This window comes from Telmatherina bonti, assembly GCF_933228915.1.
Source record: "Telmatherina bonti genome assembly, chromosome: 14".
Lineage (NCBI taxonomy): Eukaryota > Metazoa > Chordata > Actinopteri > Atheriniformes > Telmatherinidae > Telmatherina > Telmatherina bonti.
Genome location: NC_136612.1, coordinates 31,136,802 through 31,154,084, shown reverse-complemented (window position 1 = coordinate 31,154,084; position 17,283 = coordinate 31,136,802). Strand labels below are relative to the sequence as shown.

The 17,283-nt window shown below is 41.2% G+C and overlaps 2 protein-coding genes across 2 annotated transcripts in view; both read right to left on the bottom strand.

Moving 5' to 3' along the window:
* Positions 1-1,601: 1,601 nt before the first annotated feature.
* On the bottom strand, positions 1,602-11,039 carry lrrc4ba (leucine rich repeat containing 4Ba; the record flags this gene model as incomplete). The annotated part of the gene is made up of 2 exons (XM_079252221.1): positions 10,779-11,039; positions 1,602-3,551 (listed from the first exon to the last, which is right to left on the bottom strand). Exons 1-2 carry the CDS (start codon positions 11,022-11,024, stop codon positions 1,602-1,604), a joined length of 2,196 nt encoding a protein of 731 aa, XP_079108347.1. The 5' UTR covers positions 11,025-11,039.
* Positions 11,040-11,049: 10 nt separating this feature from the next.
* The window catches only part of med25 (mediator complex subunit 25), a gene marked incomplete at its 3' end in the record, with an annotated part of 34,297 nt that continues 28,063 nt past the window's right edge, over positions 11,050-17,283 (bottom strand). Inside the window, exons 15-18 of the mRNA XM_079253131.1 lie at positions 15,654-15,677; positions 14,969-15,075; positions 11,304-11,313; positions 11,050-11,208 (exon numbers count right to left, since the gene is read on the bottom strand). Of these exons, the coding sequence (XP_079109257.1) occupies positions 11,050-11,208; positions 11,304-11,313; positions 14,969-15,075; positions 15,654-15,677 (300 nt within the window). The remainder of the gene's footprint in view (positions 11,209-11,303; positions 11,314-14,968; positions 15,076-15,653; positions 15,678-17,283) is intronic.

Sequence of the window (17,283 nt, the reverse complement as noted above, 5' to 3'; positions counted from 1 at the left end):
GTAACAATAAGAGTCATAAGAATAATAATAATGATAACTGAACAGCAATAATGTGTCATGTCATCACTGAATGTATTTCAGGAAGTCTAGATTTTAGAAATTTTGCTCAATTAGTTTGTGGAATTAGGACATTTACAGCAAAGTAGTGGAACATTGTGTTCATGTCATTAACTGATGACTGTGACACATAAAGCTATGCTTATTATCACTATTATCATTGTTATTAAAACCGCTGTGTCACTGTGTACCAAAAGATGAGACGCTGTAGCCTTATGCCATGTTTTTGCAGCAGCTGATCATAAAGACCCCCCGCCTCAAATGACCCTGTTTATCTAAATGAGAAGGAAAATACCTTCTGTGGCTATAAGAAAAAGTTGAGACCAAAATAAATTTACCCAAACACTTTATCCAGGTTAGAGTTTTAGCTCCACAGATCCCAGTCTCCCTCATGTGTCTTTATGAAGCGCAGTCTGGGTAGCTATTTTGTTCCAAGGTGAGAAAAGTTGTGAGGGGGCTGGGCCACCAAAACAGCTGCACATGTGTCTTTTTTATGTATGTATATATATATATATATATATATATATATAAAAAAAAAAAAAAAAAAAAAAAAAATATATATATATATATATATATATATATATATATATATATATATATATATATGTATATAAATATATATATATATATATATATATATATATATATATATATATATATATATATATATATATATATATATATATATATACACATACTCTTCAGACTTTGAAGTTTTCAGTCAGAAGCTTAATAAAGATTCTTTATAATTTATTTCTTTGAATGAAAATATATTTACGGTATATATAATATGTACCTTCTGCTCTTGTTATATCTCTCTTTGTCCTTTATACCTCAGGATTTTTCTTTTCTCAGGTTCCCCATTCTTATGCTTTTCTCCTTCAAAGAAGACAGTAGCCAGTATTGTGTAAAATGGAAAAAAACCAGAGCTGTCTGAAAAACATTTTTTGCTGTGATGATATTCTGTAAAGCGTCACTGCAGTGCTCCAAATTCCCCTTTGCTGTGTTTTAGCAGTTCCTGGAAATCTGGTACGGTACCACTCACACAAATCATTGTTTATTATTTACTGTCACTGCCAAGCACTACTCTAACGACATGTTCAATGGCCAAACATTATGCCTCCCTCCAAATATATACACTGAATGCATCTAAAAATATATGAAGCAATCTGTATACAACCTAGAGGGACTCCTTGCACAAGTGTATCGTCCATTGCTGTCCACTGAGTGAAAAGGGTTGTCTTGATCTCAGGCTTTGGCAAAGACCATAGCAAGTTGCACATAATGAATGATTTTGATGTTTGTGGTTTATAGAAGACTATGTGCAGATGCTGTTGGTGGAACTAGTGTACTGTCTTCTTTAATATTCCTATCTGGTCCTTTCTGTTACCACAAAATAGTGGTTTTGTGAAACTTCATTTTGTCTGAAACCTCTCACAAGGAAGGTAGGCTACAGTCTTATATAGTCAGTTTCACAAGTGCTTTCTGTATCACTGTCTCTACCTATTATCCCTCTTCTTTCTTGACTTAAACCTTACTTTTACTCAGATTTGAGTCTCTTGCACATTTTCCTTTGAACCACTCTTAAAAAGCAGTGGCTCATTCTGGCCTTTTCCCTTTAGGCCTTTAAGAGAACTGTGTAGGCCCAACGGGGGCAATGGAACGGGAGAGGGCAGGGTGCCCCCTGTGGGAGTTCCCCCACAAGTGGTAGTGGGAACTTGGGAGCAGGATATGGTCTGTGATTGAGAGCATGGAGAGGGGTTGTTGTTGTTGTTGAGGCCCATACCTGAGCCTGTACCCATGCCCAGACCCATCATGTTGTTGTTGAAGTGATGAGTTTTATAGTAGTGGTTGAGGTGTTCCGATCGAGCCAGGTTGGGTAAGTTGACTATCTCTGGGTGGTGCAGCCTCAGACTCTGGCCCCCTCCTATTCCACTACTTCCGCTCTGTGTTACAGTGGAGCCTCCAGAAATACCACTGCCTCGACCACTGGCACCAGGACCCAGCTCATCCTCCACATTAATGATCTCGATGGCACGAGCAGGACCGTGATGTTTATGCAGCTGGTGCTGCTTCCTCAGCTTGTAGAATACCACCAGCATCACAGCTGCCATGAAGGTAATGGCCACAAAGCAGCCAATGATGATCTTTGTGGTCTTCATCACATCATCCAGGCCTGAGAAGCCTGGCTCAGTTGGAACAGTAAAGGTGGGTCGAGTGGCGCGGGGAGACGAGGACCAGCCAGCAGGCAAAGAGGAATCCGTTGTAGGAACTCCATCTGGCCACAGGTCAGAAGGAGTGGGGCCAGGGTGAACCCGAATAAAGGTCTCATTGATGGCAACTAATGCATAATCATTTCCTGCCCCAGCCTCAACTGTTTCCACAGTAACGGTTGTAAAGTAGGTGTAGTTGACACTTGCATCAGCAGCAGTAACATTGAGAACAGCTGTAGCAGTGGTATTGCCCGCAGCATTGGTGACCATGCAGGTGTACTGGCCTGTGTCTCGCAGGGTGACATTTGTGAAGTTTAGTGTGCCATCATGCAGAACAGATATCCTGACCCGGTAAGACCCATGGGTCATTAGTGTGCCATTGGGGGTTATCCAGTTGACAGAAGTTGTGGATGTGCTTGTGCGACACTTCAACTCAGCAGCCATACCTTCAGTGACATTGAGGTCAGTGGGTGGTTCCACAATGACTGGCGCATAGCAGGTAAAGTGACTCTGGTCAAGTTCGCCAATGTACTTGCCTTTTAAGCCTGGGGGAGCATGGCAGCGTGCACAACAGGTGGTGTTGCTGGGCACAGTCTCTTTCAACCACCAGCTAAGCCAAAGTACATCACAGTTGCAGACCCATGGGTTGTGGTTAAGGTGAACCCTCTCTAGTTGGTGGAGGGGAGTAAATAGATCATGGGGCAGAGAGTGCAGGGAATTGTGGGACAGGTTGAGCTCTTCCAGGTTCTTTAAGTCATCAAAGGCATTGCGTTCAATGACCGACACTTGTGAGTGCATTAGCCAGAGCTTGCGAAGAGACACCAGTCCCTGAAAGGAACCAGGACGAATTATCTCCAGCCGATTTCCTGATAGCTCGAGTTCTTCCAAACGCACAAGGGCAGTCAATTTAGGAATGTCTTTCAGCCCACACATGCCCAGGTTCAGGTACCGTAGATTAATGAGGCCCACAAAGGCCGCATCAGAGATGAAATCCAACTTCTTGAGCTCACCCAGGTCCAGTCGGCGCAGCGAGGGCACCCGATGGAAGGCATAGCCTGGGAGAGTCTCAATGGGGTTATTCCGCAACCACAACTCTCGCAGCTTGCTGAGGTACTCAAAGGCATGTGATGGCACCAGTGTGAGTCGGTTGTCAAACAGTTCCAAAGTGTTGAGGTTTGGGAGGCCATTGAATGCTCCGACTTCTATCTGACGTATCTGATTCTTGGAGAGTTGAAGGATTTCAAGGTGCCTCAAGTGCTTGAAAGTGTCTGACTTGATAATCTGTGGAGACAAATAATGATAAAGTTACTGCACAATGTGTAGAAGGAAATAAACTTGTTTACAGAAATCATTGTGCTTATTTGTTAAAGTTAGAAAGAAAGCATGTGTTTTGTAAAGCCAGTTTCCAGAACTAAAAGGGAAAATTTCAGCATATTTCTGCAAATTATCAATTCATAATCTCAATATTTCTCTTTAATATATAAACACAGTGCCCATGTGAGTATGTCTTCTGTAAAGAGCAACATTATCAGAGAAAATATTGTGGGATGACAGCTGGTCTGTACCATAAAGTGAGACTATTGTGATCTAAAGGTATACATAATGTTTCTTTGCAGCTGTGTTGTCCTCATGGGCAACTTCAGAACGGGGACCCAACGAGAACAAATTTTTAGAATGAACTATAAAAAAATTCATTATTATTCTAACCAATGCATCACTATTACAAATACTAGGGCCGAGGAACACTGTCCTTGCTGAGGTTAATACAGATTATGTTGTAACCCAGACCTTGTTGAAAGGACCGTGTTGCATCATGAACTGTATGCAGCTGAGAAAATGTGGTGACAAAGTTAATAAATATCTGATTCAAAAGGAGCAGCGAGTGAAAATCCCGATTACATTTCCAAACAGAGTCCCCTGACTTTGCCTTTGACTGTAGGTTAAACATTGGACACTCACAAGGACCTCACACACCATCATGTCTAAAATGAAAAACAAAATGCTTTAGGAGTCTAATGACTCAACCAACACACTTATAAAATCAACTCATTCTCGCCATATTAATTTCGTCAGACATACTTCATTGCAATCAGTAATGTTAACATTTAACAAAATATTTAATTAGTAATTTCATTCTCCAACTTTACAATGCTTGTGAACTCACAAAACTGTTAGTCTGCAGTGTAATATTGTTTGACCAGAACTCTCTATGCATTACCTGCATGTGTCATCATAAAGTGTTTGTGTTGAGGTGTTTTTTTTTTTTTTTTTGTTCAGGTAACCTTTTTCTTCGCTACTTTTCTGAGGGTGTCAGTTACAGTTTGTTGACCATTTATACTTTGCATGGTGCCTGCGTGAGGCTACGGCATCATCACCATGTGCTCTGAGTAGCTCCGCAGATGCCCGACGTGCACCTCTTTCAGATCTGATGTGCACCACTGCTTGGAGCGCGACTGCACAGAAGTACTCCTGTGTGATTGGTCAGTTTGCGATTACATGTTTTCAGGTTTCTGGAACTTCTAACTGAGTTTTTGCGGTAAACACAGAGAAGAAACTGGACCATGATGCCGTAAACATATGCTCGAGGGCAAGACCACATTTTACCAACTGCATAGACCCTTCTGCAAGTATGAATCCAGTCTTAGTTTGTTTAAGCTGGAATAATCTATTTGATTTCTCTGCAAATAATTATGCCAAACAAACACAGTGACAGAGCCTTTAGTTTCACTCTGGTCATAACAGTTAAAGTCACTGGTAAATAGCAGACTTCTTTTCTCACTCAGTATTTGGTTTGGTTTTGGAAACAAAAAACCTAACAGCGGTCCCCCCCTTTTAATATTTTATTTTACTGTTTGTAATAATAATAAAATATAATAACACTACAATAATAAATAGAAAATATTTATTTTACAAGTAGTAATCAAAACTGTGAACACCAGTCTTGCCTCGATGAGTATGTGAGAAGAAAACTGTGCACATCCCAAAAAGCAAACAATATAATCTTAAAAAGTAGGCCCCACCTTCATCTGAAAAGCTAACACACACACTCACAAAAACACTCACAAAATCTGTACACTTGTAATAAACAATTTCACACAATTTTCTAACCAATTCTTGGAATAGAAACCTTCTTCTCAGCAACAATTTCCATTTTTTAAAAATGCATCCGGTTCCACTCAGAAAACTGTTGATTCAGACACTCAGTCGCCTCATGCTATATACATGTACTGATCTCCAGACACACTGACCCCAGTTTTGAATTACTCTGTAAATACTTCTACATTTTCATTTTTTGTTTGCTAAGCTGTGAAATGTTACGTTTTGTTGGCTTTTGAGCTGGTTTCAGAATATAAATGACATATTTGAAAGTTATTGTTACAATAAGGACAACACACTACAACACACGCACTGTGGAATAACTGATGAGTATTACATGCATTATGTAAAATGAGCAAACATCTGATTTTAAAGTTATATTTATTTTGTTTTAGATTTATTTTGGTGCATAATGCCAAATAGAAATTCACTTATTCTTATTAGAAGTGTAATAGGTTGCAAAGCATTTCCATTCCAGATAAAGGTAATGTAAAACACTGTCAGTGACTGATTCACAGACACAAGTAAAACTAAACGCATATTTGTTAGCCACAACCAACCCCTCCACCGCAGTGACTGAGGCCTGTTGGCTTTACACACATTAACCCTTACTACAGATGGCAACATGGACCATTAAACTGAGGCATCCATGTTGAACTCTCTTGTCACTGATAAAGATGTTCTGAGCCTGCAGCTCCAGGATTTGAGTGAACTGCATCTAAGTTAGTTGTGTCTTTAAAAATCTTCGTGCTACTAAAGTCAGATTTATATTATAGGACATCAGAGACTACCTTTGTCCATTTTTGTGTCTATTGAACCAACAAATTGCTTTGTGTCCTGAAAGAAGAGTAATCATTACTTTTTTACTCTTGTTTCGTCATCGCTGCCGTGCTGTAATTGAACCCCTGTTGACTGTTTTCATCCTGACTGCTGTAAAGGCATGGCCAGGCGGTGCATTCATCTGGCAGCCGCCACCACACACTAACTTGACCTTTGTGTAGTGCATGTGCAAAAGGGCAGGCATTGCTCAGCGCTCACACAGCAACAACGTCATCATGGATAAAGCTCACAAGCCTGGGCCGGAGGAGGTCTCATCATCGCCATACTTAAGCAAATATCTAACTCTGACTTGCTTGATCGGTGAAACCTGCAGTTTAAATAATGATTTGTCTAAGGAGGGACTAAAGGCCATGTTTACTCAACGATTTCAACTATTTCCCATAAATAATGAAATATTATTGGTTGACCTGTGAATGTCTGTTTGCTGGGATGTTTCTTTAGAAGAATTTCAGACTCATATTATAACGTTTAGCACTGTCACTCTAGATTTCTTCCTAATGTAGTGTTGTTGTACCTTAATTTCTTTCAGTGGAAAGTAATTTGCACTGTAGCTTCCAGAGCCTTTCTTTTCTTCTTTTTTTTAAGTAGCTTCCCCTGCATTGATAAATAGTGGTGGTGCAGTGAAGCCCAAATCAATAATCCTCTTCTCTTGAAGAGCACAGTTACCTTGTTTTAAAGATTACAATCAGTTAGTTTCATCACAAACACGTTTTATACGATAAGGCGGCAGAGAACAGGTCCATGTTTAATCGCCATACGCTTTCAAACCACATGCTAGGAGCTGGGATGATTGTCGTCCCTTACAGAGAAACCTGTCTGTCTGACAGCTGCAGTTGCTGGATAGAGATATTTCAAAAGAGTTTGGGGCTTCAGCTGAGACCCCTGAAGTTAATCAGTCATATGGTGTGAACCCACCAGAACCAAAACTCCCAAATCAGAAGAGAAGCACTGTCATGTGAACAATAGGTCAGTTTGGGCACCCCTTGGCTGCACTGCGTACTCAGAGGTAAAATCCATATTTAGTACTGCAAGCACTGCTGACAGAGCCCATTAACAGCTGGATCTGTAAAGAACCAGCTATGAACTGGTTTGATTTCCACAGCCAGCACACGGCTGTGTCATTAAGTCACTTCAAAAGCCTCTTTTTAAGGGGTTTGGACCTCCCTCTCATTTAAAGTTCTGTTAAAGAGCACTTAGCAAGGAGACAGTTTATCTGAACAGAGGACAGTGTTTGTCCCGTTTCCCAAACCAAGTTTATAAATGTTGTTTTAAACGCCAGTCACTGTTTATGAATGCTCTTTGCATTGCTAACCAGTGTTGGAAAACGCTGACTGCTTTTTATAAACATTTATTGTCTAACATCAAGCAAGATCTGCCAGTGTAAAAGAAAAACATCCCATAATACATCCAATAAAACATAGCTGCAGAAAATGTTTAAACACTTGTAAACGCTGCTAAGTGCTGGACGTTGGGCTGCACTTCCAAAGAGAGCTGGTGATACTCAGACATTAAACATCTTGTTCCTGCTTTGACTTCACATCCATGTTCAAGCTCAGTTTTATTGCTTTCTTCTCATTTAGGGAGGTCAGATCATTTAATAAGCTCTGGATTTTTAAGCATGGCAGCCACAACGTTTTCAGTGGTCTTGTAGAACTTCCAAATTCCTGCCCTGAGTCCGCTGATGTAAGCAGTTCTTTGCTCTGGCCAGGAAAAAGTTGGTGCTAATTTAGCAACAGTTTTTTGCAGGCTGGAAAAGGTGTGTAGTTGGCTGATGAGCCATGAGAAAGACTCAACTGTCTTACTAAAAGCAAGTGGTATAAAAAGGGCAGAAAAAAAGCAAAGGGGTGGGCAGGGTACGCAAATAGAGTTTAGCCTGCAATAGCACCAGGAGAGTCTGGGGGACTCGGACTGGTTGAGCAGGAAAGCCTGGGAAATGTTGCACTTCCCTCTGGTTTGGTTTGCTTTTACACTATGCTTAATCCAGCAGAACAAAACGTTTACAACAACTGCTTGTTTAGGGTCCGTGGAAGTGGAGCAAGTTTGTTTAAAGTTAGCTGAACAGCAGCAGTAAGACTGTGTCCTAATGCTGCATCCACACCAAACCTTCTGATTCAAATCATAAGTCCACTTCGTTTGGGGAGGAGTGAATGTGTAACTGAACTCTGATGCAGGTCAAAGAAACAAACTCAAGCCCACCAACAAACGTAGGTCTCGGTCCACTTAAAGGGAATCAAAAGCAGAAAGCAAGCTAAACTCAGCTATAACATGCACTGGTGTAAAATAAGAGCTGGAAAGAGGAATAAAGAGGAACAATGCGGTAAATGTGGTTATATGGTCAAGACCTCTAGGATTTCATGCGGCACAGTGTTTTGCTCTTTTGTAGTGGAAACATTAATGTCACGCTCTTCTTCGAGGCATTGCACCACCGTGACATCATGGTGTTATGTAGCTGACGCATCTATGGCTGTCCAGCTTGTACGCCACCTACCAGGTGAGAGAACGGGTTGCTGTGGAAATGCAACAGATATCAGGGTTTACCGAACCAAACCTTGCCAACCCTTCCCGTCTCATTATGTCCTGAGGTTGTCTCCTCAACGGAAATAACTCTTCAGGGCAATGTGAAAGCAAAATCAGACTGGAAAAATGCTGCAACCCCCATATAAACTGAGTATAGTGGGCTATTAGGTGTGAATGCACGCTTAAAGAGCTTGATTTGCAGCATAGAACGTCTACTGCCTGAAAGTTATCACGTCTGCTTGTTCCGGAAACTGTCCATAATGAAAATCAGTTGCACTGGGTCACATCGTCCAACTAATCCCTTGTCTAACCCTGACTTTATTGCTCCAAACACTGCAGTCCTGATTACAGCAGTGTTTCTGTGACACTCTGGGCCTTACTACCACCTCATTATAGTCCCTTACTAATAAGCTGATAATCAGTAATGAACTATTTACATTAAGTGCTGCCACACATCACGACAGCAGACAAGTCTACGAAGCACTTTGAAAACTGCATCAACATGTAGTGTTGTACTTCCCTTTAATTCATTTTGTAAGTGCATCTTTTGCAGGACAACATGATTCTGAAAAATTGCAGTTGCCACAAGCCCTGGACGGTAGTCAGGAGCATTTGGTGGGGTCCAACTGGAGCTCATTTGGCGAGAAGTCAAAGACACCCAGTAAGTGAGCGCAACTAAAGGCCCCTTAAATCTCTGAATGTTTGAGATATGTGTGGCCAAAGCCCTCTGTGAGACACACAGCCTCCTGGAGTCAGGCCATTGCCTCGTCTGTATGTAGAGCAAGAGTAGGGGTGGGAGGGGTGGAAAACGGGAGGCTGGGTGATGAGCGGGGGGGGGGGGGGGGGGGGGGGGGTAAGGATGTTAAGAGGGGGTGGGAGCTGTCAAGGCTTTACTCTCAGGGTACTCAGTGGAGGAAAAAATAAGCCAGAGAATCTAGGATGCCTTCAGGTGTTAAAACATTTTTAGATTTTTAATCATTTCAAGTGGAGCTTCAGGACACAACAAACCGAATCGAAATCTGTGGGCTGAAAATGAAACGCAACAAATACTGTTATTACATGTTTAATTTTTTCCTTTCATGTTAACGGCTCCTCTCGAATCCTCGCACACTAAATCAAGTGACATGATGTCCCATTTATGCTCCCTTAACATCGCGCAGCGTTTAATAAGATGTTTTCTCCAAAGAACAGGCCGCTGTGTCCGACGTGTGCAACACATTACGGGGGATGCACCAGAAAATTGGAACAATGTTTTGAATCTTCGTTGCTTTTCATTAGACGAGGTAAAATGTAGTGGAAATTAATCTAAAGCCACAAAAGAACAGAGCCCTGTCAGCAACATGAGGATGAATTCAATTACATCAAAATGCTGCGGCAAAGAGTGAAGTAGACCCACTCATTCAACAAATTTGGAGATTCCTGTGCCTTGCATCGACGGTCTGTGGTTAAACAATCTTCCACTGCAGCGGGAAAACCACAAACGCCGTCTTGGGATTGTAGATAAAAAGGTTATAGATCCAAAAGGCAGCACGGCATCGTGGAAATACGTCCTACTTTCCAATTTATGAAATATTCTCTCAGTTCAGCTGAGGCTTGAGTACCTTTTTCTATTATTATAAACTCTCTTGTCTTTTCTTAGAAATTAAGTTTCAAAGAGAAAACCTGTCGCAATAAGTTAATCACAGCCTCCCCATCTGGCTCTGATAATGCATGTATGATGTGTGCGTGATTTCATTTATTTACATGTGCGTACAGGAGAAGTGCCTCAGACTGGCGCGAACTTTACTGACTGTTTTCTGTGGGAATTCTGCTGCGCTGCGATTAGAAACAAGAAACAAGCTGCAGCTGAAGGCAATCAATAATATTTCATAAATAACGCTTAGATTAAACTTAACTGCAACACACATAAATTAATTAACAGATAAATCTGCGTTGACATGTTTTGTTTAAGCGACAGATGATGGATTTTATTGGCATAATTACTCATATAAGTGAGTTTTTGTGTCCTATTTATAAATGTTTGTACACTTTTTTATCATCATTGACGATATTTACCTGTATGGAGTTCTCCTGCAGGTTGAGGTATCTCGTGTTGACTGATATGCTCTCAGGCACCTGCTCCAGGTTTTGCCTGGTGCAGATGACTCTGCTGGCCTGGTTGGAGCAGGTGCACAGGGAAGGGCAGGAGGAGGCGGCTCCCACTAACTCCAGCCCAGGGAGGAGGAGCCACAGTAGCAGCTGGGCCAATAGAAAGAGGAAGGGGGAAGGGCCGGGAAGGCAGGTCAGCGTGGCGATGCGCATGGCAACTGGGACATGACCCTGCTCTTTAATCCGAAGGTACAGGTGAGGGGACTCCACGCTGGTGGATTGGTGACAAGCGGTTTACTTTCCCTTCGGTCCTCCTGCGACGGTTTGTTCTCTCTAATTCCACATCCTCTGAGATGTTTTGTCCTCTGTCGATCTCTGTGTTTTCTCCTCTTGTTTTCTGAGCATAGAAATATGCAGATAAACAGATGTTACTCCTTTTTTTTTTCTTGGGCTGCTGGGGGATTTGAGTGAGGCTTGAGAAGCACGAAGAACCCAGGAGGTACTGTGAAGAACAAAAAAAAAGACAAAGAGAGGGAGAGGGAGCAGACATTAGAGTCTGAACAACACACAGCAAGTTGAAAAGCAGTAAGAAGACATTCACTGTACTGCTTATCATGGGAGGGATTGTCAGAAAAAAAAAAACTGTCAGAAGCATAAAAACTTCTCTGTCACTGCTCATATCAAATCCCAAATAATCCCAGAGCAGATGTTCTGTCACTAATCAAACACACACACACACACACACACACACACACACACACACACACACACACACACACACACACACACACACACACACACAGAAATATAGAAACTAATTTCTGTGATTAACAGTTAAACCCAGGATGCAAAAACATGCAACCCAACACAAGACATTGAATGCATCGTATTCATAATGCTAAAACTCCATTAAGGAAGCGTGTTTTACTAACTAATGTTGCTTCACTAAAACATAACTAATAAAACTCTGAGATAGGGATGCTTTTAAGGATCTAATGCAATTAATTTGAATTGAAACGTGATCGAGAGTGCAATAAAAGAATATCACACAGGAGCGTAAGCATCTGTAGCAGAAACAAATCCCAAAGGCACATTTGAGGCCTCCAGCAGCAACGATCTCAGATACAGGAAAAGCAAAGCACTGCTGAAGCTCTTTGTCTGCTCTTTAACTCAGTTCAGCTGTGTTTGTGTGGCACTAATTCATAAGACAGTCACCTCTTTCAGCGATACAGTCAATTCAGTCCAGTTAAAACAAATCCATTTTCGCCCGATGTCTAATGTGTGTTCATAAAAAATAATTACTTAGAAAGTTTAGTTTTGGACTCTGAAAGTCAGAAAAATCTGCCCACCCCCACTGAAATTATAATATTGCAGCACAGCACATACCATGTGGTTAAATGCCATTTCTGCAGATTTGTGTATTATTACATCATATGTACATGTCCAGCCTCGAGTTTTCAACATACATGTAAAGCATTGCAGGAGGAGCTTCTTCCTCCTGCAAATGAAAGTGAATTATGAGAAAATCTGAACTAAAACTATTATGTTAACAAGAGTTGCTGGTTCATTTTCCATCTGGAAGAAAAATGTAAAATGAGCTTTAAAATAAATAAATAAATAAAATGAAGAAGTCAAACCTCAACCAGAAAAAAATAACATTTTGAACAAACATGGAGATTTCATTATAAACATCACATGACAAACATATTTGAGACGCTCTCGTTTAAACCAAGCAGAAACATTCCCTCCAACCAGATTGGCTCATAAAACTCTACTTGTTTTTCCTCAAACTAAACTGGAAACACTTTGAAAGAAACAATGCAAATATTATCCATATTAATGCGTATGTGGATATGTTAATATTTAAGTAATTGCATGGGACATCTTTTATTTTGCCATATAAGATATGAGAGAATTGTCCAGAGAGTACCCTGCCCACTTCCCTCGCTGAAGATGTGATAATAGTTTTTATCTATTGTTATTTCTTTTTCCTCTCTCTCTTGTCTTTAATCTTATGGTATGCTTGTTTTTTTTATGTTTTTATGGATGTTGGATGGATGGATGGATGGAAGAATGGAAGGATGGATGGATGGATGGATGGATGGATGGATGGATGGAAGAATGGAAGGATGGATGGATGGATGGATGGATGGATGGATGGAAGAATGGAAGGATGGACGGATGGATGGATGCATGGATGGATGGAAGAATGGATGGATGGATGGATGGATGGATGGATGGATGGATGGATGGATGCAAACTCAAAACTTTTATGAACCATAAGAACAAGTAGTTTTTGTACCTGAATAAACAAAACAGATACAAAAACATGCTATATTAACCCTTTAAAGTCTGAATTTATTTAGTTACAGGGGAAATATCAGTATGATTTTATGTAAAAAAAAAAAAAAAACAACTAATAAATTAATAATATAGCAATATAAATAAATAAATGAAACAGAAGAACTAGATATAAAGAAAAGGAACAAAGGCCAGAAATGATTTGTTCAAAACTGATTAGAGAAAAAAAATTGTTAGACTTATATTTTAATCCAACTGGTTATCTATTAGTTATGATCGGAATTGAAAAAATCTGGCATATGGCATAAAAAAAAAGAAAAAAAAAAAAAAAACAATTTTCGCTTCAGGCCTGCATAACAAAAAAGGCAACGATGGCTCAGGCAGACTTATTTTCACATATTTTTAATCAAATATGATCGTTAAAATTTGCTCGAGCAAACCGTTTAAGCGGAACATTAATGGCCAAACACATTTTTTTTCTATATGTACGGTGCAGGAAGTAATGCTGGACTGCAGGACATCTGTAAAGTCAGTCAGAAAAACCAGACCTACTCCGTCACAGGGAGCAACAGGGTTTCTGAGACATTTGTTTTTCATTTTGAGAGTCATTAATAACCCCACTAGTGTGAGGTAAAGGCTTCTAGTAAATTCTGCCAGGGTCTCATTTGTTAACATTAATTATACCAGCGTATAATAATTAATTTGACAATAATACACTGATGTTTGAACATGCTACACTTACCACATGTAATTAAACTCATACTTATCAATAGTCCAAACCCTGAAAATAATAAGAAAAACCCAGCACGCAATATTTCTTCTTCTTTTTTTTTCTTTTCTTTTTAGTAGCAGAGACACCGAGGTGGGACTGAAATGCTAATTCTATTCTTGTGCGAGCATAGTGTTGTATGCTCCAGGGGATGGGGAATGGTGGCGAATGGTGCAGTCTACATTAGCACTAATAGATGGCCGGTCAAGTCAGAATCCACCAGCCTGCAGAGGCAGAGATCCTCTCTTCCCCTCTGCAGGTTATTTAGACCTAAATAACCTTAAATAAGGACATCTAGCAATCTAGATACGCTTATTAATGATGATAGTTGTAATGATGGGACTTTGACATGTAAACTCATTAGACACGCTAAACATCTTCACTTGGCACGTTTTTTCTTTTTTCCTTTTTTTTTTTGAGAGTGGGGGGGGGGGGGGGAGTAGAGAATGAGGAAAAAAGATTATTAATCTGATAGATGACTGTATGGCTGCAGGCAGAGAAGGGAATTATCAACACTACAGTAATAGATGAATACTGAACAGCTGTGGAGAGACGGCCGGAGAAAGAGAGACGGGCAGGAAGAAAGAGATAGAGATGGAGACAGATGGAGGGAAGGCTGAGTGAAAGGGATAAAGACCTAGAGAGGTATAAATAGTGAGAAGAGCAGAAGAGAGATCAGTTGTAGAAAAAGACGGGGCAGAAAAGAAGTGGAAGAGGGAAAATAGAGGGGAGAAAAGAGGAGACATTAATATTAATAATCTCTCACTCCATAAGAGAGAAAGAGAGAGAGAGAGAGAGAGGAGAAGAGAGGAGGGAGGCTCAATAGAGAGATGAATATAAAGCAGACAGAGATGGAGGGAGGGGGATAACAACACACAGGCGCATATGAAGCAGAGATGGAGGTAAAAGACAATATAGAAGGGTGAATATGAAACAGGTGGAGAAAGAAGGAGGGATGGATGGAGGGAGGTTTCTCATGTGTTGCAGGAGGGGAGTGGGAGGAGAGGAGGGCTTGGATTGGCGGGGCAAGATTGATCAATAATGCGTACACTGAAGTTCAATGACATTAAAACACACACAAGGACACCGATGGCGGCGTCTGTGGTCAGGTGGAGCAGCAGGAGCGATGGCAGGCAGCGCTGCAACAACCACCAGCTCCTGCAGCTCCTGCAGCTCCTGCAGCCCCTGCAACCCCTGAAACCCCGCAAACACTTATCATCTGTATCCTGACACGCAGCCTCACCAGTACTGATGAAGGAAGAGCAACTCCGGGTTATTTTCGGACGTGTTGTCACCTTTTTTATGTATTTTAATTCCCAGCCACCTTTTGTCTCTCACCAGCGAGGTTTAAGTGCCAGAGCTATTTCAGGTAGACAGCATCTGAGCAGAGCAGAAAGGTGTAAAAAAGAGAGAGAGAGAGGGATGAAGAGAGTTGATGCTTGGGCAGGGGTGAGAGTCCATGGAGGAGACTGAGACTAGTTGGAGCTGACAGCTAGTTAGAGGTGGGTTGATTGTGTTCTGCCTCACTGCTGCCACATGTTCCAGCACCTGTAACCTTTCCTCCACATCCTCTTTCCTTTATCTCCCCAGATGTCTCTCTGCTCCCATCTCCTTCCACAAAAGTGGAAACAATCTTCCTCTCTGGGAACTCTTTTGCAAACTCATCCCATCCTGTGTGAGCATCACCAGTACACAGTCTTCCTCCCTGCTACATATCCCAGACCTCCATCTTCTGCCCCCCCATTTGGAGCACTTGGTCGTGCTGCACTGACCTTGTAGTTTGACGACAGATTAACCTGCAACAAAGACGCATATTAACCCTCAGCTCAAACTCTTTCTCTTTCCACTGAACTCAAACTGCAACTTCCCCCAACACCACCTCCGACTCCCCCCCCACTTTTGCTCTCTCATTGCTCTCTCTGCATTCAAATCTTAGCCAGCAGTTACCATGGTTACCTATTCACCACAGTCTCCCATTCTGTCCAGCTGTATCCCACCAATTCCACATCCACCCCTCTCCTCCTTCCCGTCCTTCCTCATTAGTACCCTATACACTCATGCACAAGTGGCCTAAACTAAAGTGTGAATGACATCAACACTTCAAACGCCGCAAGGCAGCTTTTGCATCAGGCCCCATTAAGAGTTTTAGTCATTATGTTAATGCCTGGCTGATGACGGTACTGTTTTATTCATCCACATGCCAAGTAGCCCCAAAATCCCAAATGCAAAGGTGAAGGTTATTTTCCCTGGAAAGTCGTTAATGCAGAGGGAAATTAAAAGGTTTATTCAGAAACTTCTGATTGATGTAAAAAGTATAAAATGTATCAGTTAGTGTCTTCGGCTTTTCAAGAAAGTGCCTATTTTCTAAGGCAGCCTCCTACTCATGTTTTTCTCTGTCAATCAAACTCTTGGGATGTTTGAGTACGTTGCAAGCCAAGCAATCAAACCTGGCCAACATGCACACTCAGTCTTGACCGAACAGATTCTTGAAGATTGAGCTTTGATGATAAAAATATAAAAATGTTCACTTTAACTTTTGTTGTTTTTGCTTTTGGTTACAAAAAAAAAAACAAAAACAAAAAAAAAAAAAAACACCCAATGAAAGGTTTCCCCCCTTTAATGCATGTTTTCTGTTTATATAATTTGCCAGTGGTCAGATACCCAAATGATATGACCCATATCAGAATAAAAAAAAATTTAAACAACAACTACAAAAAAAAAAAAAAAAAAAAAAAGCCAGTCAAGTTTAGCACCTTGAGCAGAAAAAATGCAGGTCAGGATCTAGTAAGAGTCAGAGCAACTATCAAGGTTAAAACAAGAAGTATCCCAGAGCCTCTGGTAAGGAACTGCTGAACAGGCAGCTGAAAGCCAACAGGTGGAGCCTTCATGGAGGAATAAATCCCTGTATGGCATGTATCAACCGATCAAAGTGGTAAATATCACGAAGTCCCATCAGTGGCTGGAGAAGCTGGTCTGATCAACGGCACAGTGACACCGACTGAAACAACATCAAAACAGACACTAAGCAGAAGAGTGATGAAGGTCTGGGTGTGCCACCCCGGACAGGACCCCAGACCTGAGATGCTCCAGCACACAAAAGATAAAGGCAGGTATGGGATGCATGGATCGTCATGACCATATGACTGAAATCATATTTAGAAGCATCTATACCAAGTTTGGATGGGAAATTCTAAGGCAAAGATAGGAGATGCCACCAAAGGAGGTGGAAAATGACAGAGCTACGATCCTTGGACTTCAGATCCTAAATGACAAACTTGTGATGGCTAACAAAGCAGTGTGATGATGGATGTAGTCGTCTTGAATGACAGTAGCATCAAGAAGAAGGAACACAAGCAGCTCAACAACACCAGTGGCTGAAGGCGGAAGCCAAAAAGACGAGGG